Raw genomic sequence first — 6,354 nt, forward strand, 5'->3', positions numbered from 1 at the left:
TACGAGAAAGGGTGATTTTTCGTCAAAAAATTAATTAATTAATTGTTATAAAATAATTAAAAAGAGAAAAGAATATGGAAAAATATAAGTGAGAGAGTAAAATCAAATGTAAAGTAAGAATTTAATATTGATAAAAAATAAAATATTATTTTTTTAAAAAAATTGGAATTATGGTCAAAACAAAACACTCACATTTATCACTATTTAAATCAAATTTGTATGTGATATTGACGAAAATTCCGTTGGAAAACATTTATTTATTTGAAAGAATTTTAAATATTTTTAGAACATTAGAATTTTAATAGTTTTATTTAATGATTTTAATTATAAAAAATATATAATATATTAATTAAAATTAACAATAAAAATAACTAAAAGTCTGAAATATTTTAAAAGTTTTTTTTATTTATTTTAGGGAGTCACTCAAATAAAGACACTTAAAACGTCTTTTTTTAAAGATGTTTTCTAATAATTAAATTTTAATATATGTAATCGATTAAACTGTGTTATTTTTATCATAATTAAATCGGACAAATCGATTTAGCTAAAAAAATAATGAACCAAATTTTAAACTAATTTAATATATATATATATTAAATTTTAATTATTAAAAAATATCTTATAAAAAAAAACGTTTTAAACAAATTTTTTTTTAATGACTCCCTTATTTTATTGTACACAGGGATGTGGACGGTAGCGGGTACATCGTTTGGTGAAACTTACGACTTTATGAACTATGATTCTCTTCCTTCCTCGAAGTCCTTTTTCTTTATCCATTCTCTTTATGCTCATAAGGCCGTGTTTGGTTCATTCTCATGCCCCAGTGCTTATAAAATTTAAAATTTAAAAGTAAAAAAGGGCTAAATTTGGATGCTAGGTTAAAAGTGAAAACACTTTGATTTAGTAGTGCTTATAAACTACGTTGTTTTGTTAAGTTTAATTTTATATATATAAGCTATTAGTCTAGTCCTTTAAAAGATCAATTTTGCATCAATTGGTTATTGAAAAATTAGCTAGACACTTTAAATTAGTTTATTAAAATATAATTTTTTTAAGTCAAATAATTATTTATTCTGTCAATTAGATAATAATACGTGATATAAATTATTTTATGATATGTTACTATTTTATTGAAAAGGAACCAACTTAATTTACTATTGCATTTTTTGGAAGTTAATTATGAAATATTTGTAGACCAAAATAACTCAAATGTAATCTTTTGAAATAATTTTAATATAATCGTTAGCTCAATTTTGTATGTATTGTTGATTTAGATTGATATTCATTTAAGTGTGTGATTGACTCTCATAATTATTCTTTCAAAAATAAACTATTTTCCCCTTTTCTTGTTTGATTGAATAATGTTAACTTTAAAAAATTTGTACTAATAATTATCAGTCACCTTTATTATATAGAATACATAAAAGTATTTATTTTTCTAAATGACGGAAAAGTCAATCTTTTTTAAAAATACATAACGAATATCAATATAAATTTATCGATAAAGGTAATACATAAAAATAAAAATCCTTCGGTTGTAATGGATGATTGAATTGAAGGTGTACATGAGTTTGAGTATGTTATCTATCTACTAGTCAACAAAATTAAATGGTATGGTGTTGACCAAGTTAGAAAAAACCGAGAATTTACGTAAAATTAAAAAAATAAATTAAGTATATAAAATGTAAAATTGTATTTAGATTTAAATTATAAAATTGTTCAATTTAATATAAATTTTATTATTAATTAATTAATTTAAAATTGTAATATCAAAAATTTTAAAAATTAAATCAAAATTTCACTTGCTATTCATCTGCTATATATTTTCATCGTCTCTGAATATAAAACTTGTTTACTCTCTTATCTTAAGCAGCTAAATGATTACAATCATCCATGAAACACGAAGTATTATAAAAATTGAGATTTGAAGAAGTTGGTCAAGGATGATAAAAATGTCTCCTCAATTAATCAAATTGATTTTCTAAATTCTTAATCTATTAAAAAAATTAGTTTTTAAAATTTTTTAATAATAATTTCGTTCATCCTTATTTAACTTTTTTTGTAAATATATGTTATTTTTAACTCATTTATGAGATTCTAAAATTCACAAAGAATTATGATTGTATTTTAAATTTGAAATCACACAAATTTGTGGTACAATTTAAAAAATAAATTAAAAATCCTCATAAAATTACGTAATTCCAAATTTCCAATTTTCTCTGAAAGTGTAAATTTATGAACTCCCAAAATTAAATAAAAAAATGAAACGGAAGGAAAAAAGTACGATGTAAAAAATTTAATAAGTGTGATAGTAGAAAGAACATGAGAATAAGAAGTAGAGGAACTAATAAAAATAATTTAAAAATTATAATTCACAAAAATATTTACAGAAATTAATTAATATATTAGGAAGCAAATGTGATGGGCAAGGCCATAGAAAGTTAAACGAAGTTGAATTGGTCTAGTGGTTAATTTATTAGCCAACTTAAATAAATGTTAGAAGTTTAAATCTCATCTTGTGCATACAATAATTTATTGGCCAATAATAATTTTAAAAAAAATTAGACATTGAATATATTTTTTTACATATACTATAAATAAATCTGAAGGTTCGATTTATTTGATTATATGTAAAATCGATATTTATATATTAATAATCTAATTATTTAATTTGTAATTCAAAAAATTTTAAAAATTATATTTTATGAAATTTGATCTCTTCATTTATATATTCTAAAATTTTAAAATTCACCTTTATTTTACAAATTTTATTATCACTCAAGTCTGATGACTTGATTTATTAATTATAATTAAAAAATTATACTTCATATTAAAAAAATACGCAAGCTAACTATTCTAATAGATAATATACAATTTTCATCGATTTCAAAAAATTAGCCAAAATTTAATCGAGGTTGATTTAAAATGGTCACAATTAAAAAAAAATGAGTGAAAATAAAGAGTGTGAGTAGAAAATGGAGAACAGTTGAGAAAAATAGAAAGAGATAGCTAAATAAGTAGTAAATAATAACAGAAAAAGAAAAGTTGTCTTTGTGTATAAAGGAGAAGCAAACAAGTCTTATAAAGGCAAACAGTAAGCAGCTTTGATCAGAGATTAGAGAGGCTGAAAAGCCACCTTCACTTCTCTCTCTCTCTCTAAATTCAACATTCCACAACTAACAAACATTTAAAACTCTTTTTTCTTCTCACATTCTCTTTTCCTCATTCCTTTTCTTCCACAGCCCCAAAGAGAGAAGGAAAAAAAAAGACATCACAACTTCAATTCGTTTCTTTCTTTCTTTCAGAAAACACCACCTGCAAATGAGGCACCTGAAACCGCCGCCAACCACCGCCGCCGCCGCCGCCACCTCTCACTTAAAAATCCGTTCTTTTAGATGATGACACCACTTTCCTCCTCCGAAATCCTTCGTCTCTCCGCCGCGGTGATATTCACGCTCTCTCTACTGATCCCCACTTCCCATGCTCTCGGCTCCGGCGCTACCCTTGCCGTCACCGACGCCTCCGACACCGTCTGCGGCGTCGTCGCGGGGGAATCCACCCAACGCATTGAGTGCTCCCGCCTCGGTAGTCAGCTTGTCCCCGCCGTTCCCCCTAACATCTCATTCTCCACCGTCTCCGGCGGCGCCACCTTCTTCTGCGGCCTCAGGTCCGGCAACCGCACCTTGCTCTGTTGGAACACCATCACCACCACCAACGGAACCTTCACACCAAAGAGACTCTACAACAACGACACTGTTCTATTGGAGAATCTCGCCGTCGGAGAAACCCACGTTTGCGCCACCGTGGTCGGCGCCGGAACCGTTACGTGCTGGAGAACCAGCAAAACGTTCAAGTCCCCATCTAGGTCTCTTCAATTCTCTTCAATCTCATCTGGGTCAGGATTCTCTTGCGGGATTCTGAAGAACAGTTCTCAAGTTCGATGTTGGGGTGAAACGGTAATTTCAAGAGTGATTGAAAATGGGTTTAAGAACATGTCTATGTGGAGCATTGTCGCTGGTGGTTCACACGTTTGTGGGTTGAATTCAACTGGATTTCTGGTTTGCATAGGGGACAACGACAATTTTGGGCAACTTGATGTTCCAAAAAATGAAGCTTGGGAATTTGGTGAATTAGCACTTGGTGCTAGCCATGGATGTGCTTTGAGAAGGTTGAATGGAACTGGAAGCGTTGTTTGTTGGGGTGGTGATGGTAATTTCACATCGGAAGTAACAAAAGGTGTTTCCTTCGAGGTAATTGTTTCTGGGTCTAACTTCACTTGTGGATTAGTGACACGTAATCTTAGTGTTCTTTGTTGGGGTCCTGGTTGGCCTAATAATAATGGTTCAAGATTTGAACTTCCATTGCCTAGTGTTCTTCCGGGTCCTTGTGTTCAATCCTCTTGTGATAATTGTGGTCCATATCCTGATTCTCAATCTCTGTGTTCCGATTCTGATAGCAACATTTGCAAGCCTTGTTGGCCTCCAATTCAAGCTCCACCAGCGGCAACGGTTCCATCTTCGCTGCCGCCGGGGCCTGCTCCTCGGCAGAGGTCGCGGTCGAGGACATTGACTAGGGGTTTATTGGCATTTGCTATTGTTGGATCAGTTGGTGCTGTTGCTGGAATTTGCACAATTGTTTATTGTTTGTGGAATGGTGTTTGTTTTGGGAAGAAGAAAGTGCACAATTCTGTGCAGCCAACAATCACAAGAGGTAGTAGTACTTCAAGTGGTGTTTCCAACAATAGTAGGAACAATAGCAGGCCTCTTTCGAGGACTTCCACGATTATGCGACAAGGTTCGAGGATAATGCGCCGCCAGAGGAGTGGCACCTCATCCACAAAACACCCTGATAGGGCTGAGGAATTCGCCTTGGCCGAGCTAATAGCTGCAACGGACAATTTCTCGCCTGAGAACAAGATTGGGGCTGGAAGCTTTGGAGTTGTGTACAGGGGAAAGCTTGTGGACGGCCGTGAGGTGGCGATCAAGAGGGGCGAAACTGGCTCTAAATTGAAGAAGTTTCAAGAGAAAGAAAGCGCGTTTCAGTCCGAATTGTCCTTTTTGTCGCGGCTACACCACAAGCACTTGGTTAGGCTAGTTGGTTTCTGTGAGGAGAAAGAGGAGAGGCTCTTGGTTTATGATTACATGAAGAATGGTGCATTGTATGATCATTTGCACGCCAAGAACAATGTGGAGAAGAGTAGCAGTGTCTTGAATTCGTGGAAAATGAGGATCAAAATCGCCTTGGACGCCTCTCGGGGGATAGAATATCTCCACAATTATGCGGTTCCATCCATAATCCATAGAGATATCAAGTCTTCCAACATCCTCCTCGATGCAAATTGGACTGCTAGAGTATCCGATTTTGGATTGTCTTTGATGAGTCCAGAGCCAGACCGTGATCATCGGCCGATGAAGGCAGCTGGAACGGTTGGATATATTGATCCTGAGTACTATGGCCTAAATGTGATAACGGCAAAGAGTGATGTCTACGGCTTTGGAGTAGTTCTTTTAGAACTATTAACCGGAAAGCGAGCGATATTCAAGAATGGCGAAGATGGCGACACACCAATGAGTGTGGTGGACTTCGCCGTGCCTGCAATTTTGAGTGAGGAATTGGCGAAGATTTTGGACCCTAGGGTTGGACCACCAGATGCAAATGAAGCTGAGGCAGTGGAATTGATGGCAAAGATTGCAATGCTTTGTGTGAATTTGGAAGGAAAAGATAGACCAACCATTTCTGATATTGTTACCAATTTAGAGCGTGCATTGCTTCTTTGTGAAGGTTCTCATCATCATGATAGCAATTCGAGTGGTATAATCTCCATTGTCTCAGATTGAGATGAGAGTTTGTGTTCAAAGTTTCAAACCCCATTAATTAAAGAGACTAAAAGAGGAAGAAAAGCATATTGAATTCTTTTGTCAATTTTTCATTGATTCTTTTTGATAAATTATATGAATATAGTGTTCTGCTGTAAAAATTGTCCCTTGATTCTCAATGTATTAGTTAGCATTCTCATCTAGCATGCATGTGTAGCGTAGATTGTAGAATTTTTGCTATATTACTAATAACCAAACTAAAAATGGTTCATTTTCTGTATTTTTTTAATTTAATTTTAATACACGGTTAATGTGAAAAATAGTTTTACATATAAATTTAAATTCATAATGCTATATTAGTGAAAATAACTATATTTTACATTAGTAATATGAATGATCAAAATTACATAATGCTATATTAACGAAAATAATAGATGAGATAGATGACTATGTAAAATATTTTATATTATTAGTATATTAAAATTAAATTTTTTTTTTTACAATGTGGCATTATTTGATTGTAGAATAATTTTTTTTA

The 6,354-nt window shown here is 32.5% G+C and overlaps 1 protein-coding gene across 1 annotated transcript; it reads left to right on the forward strand.

Annotated features, from left to right (window-relative positions):
- Positions 1-3,103: 3,103 nt before the first annotated feature.
- On the forward strand, positions 3,104-5,988 carry LOC107469484 (putative serine/threonine-protein kinase-like protein CCR3). Its single transcript, XM_016088855.3, has one exon. The coding sequence runs from the start codon at positions 3,396-3,398 to the stop codon at positions 5,835-5,837; it is 2,442 nt and encodes an 813-aa protein (XP_015944341.1). The 5' UTR covers positions 3,104-3,395; the 3' UTR covers positions 5,838-5,988.
- The last annotated feature ends 366 nt before the right edge of the window (positions 5,989-6,354 follow it).

The sequence above is a fragment of the Arachis duranensis genome, chromosome 10, assembly GCF_000817695.3.
Source record: "Arachis duranensis cultivar V14167 chromosome 10, aradu.V14167.gnm2.J7QH, whole genome shotgun sequence".
NCBI lineage: Eukaryota > Viridiplantae > Streptophyta > Magnoliopsida > Fabales > Fabaceae > Arachis > Arachis duranensis.

What these genes read in the sequence shown, in the direction of transcription:
- LOC107469484 (XM_016088855.3), top strand. Translation starts at nt 3,396, where the DNA reads ATGATGACACCACTTTCCTCCTCCGAAATCCTTCGTCTCTCCGCCGCG.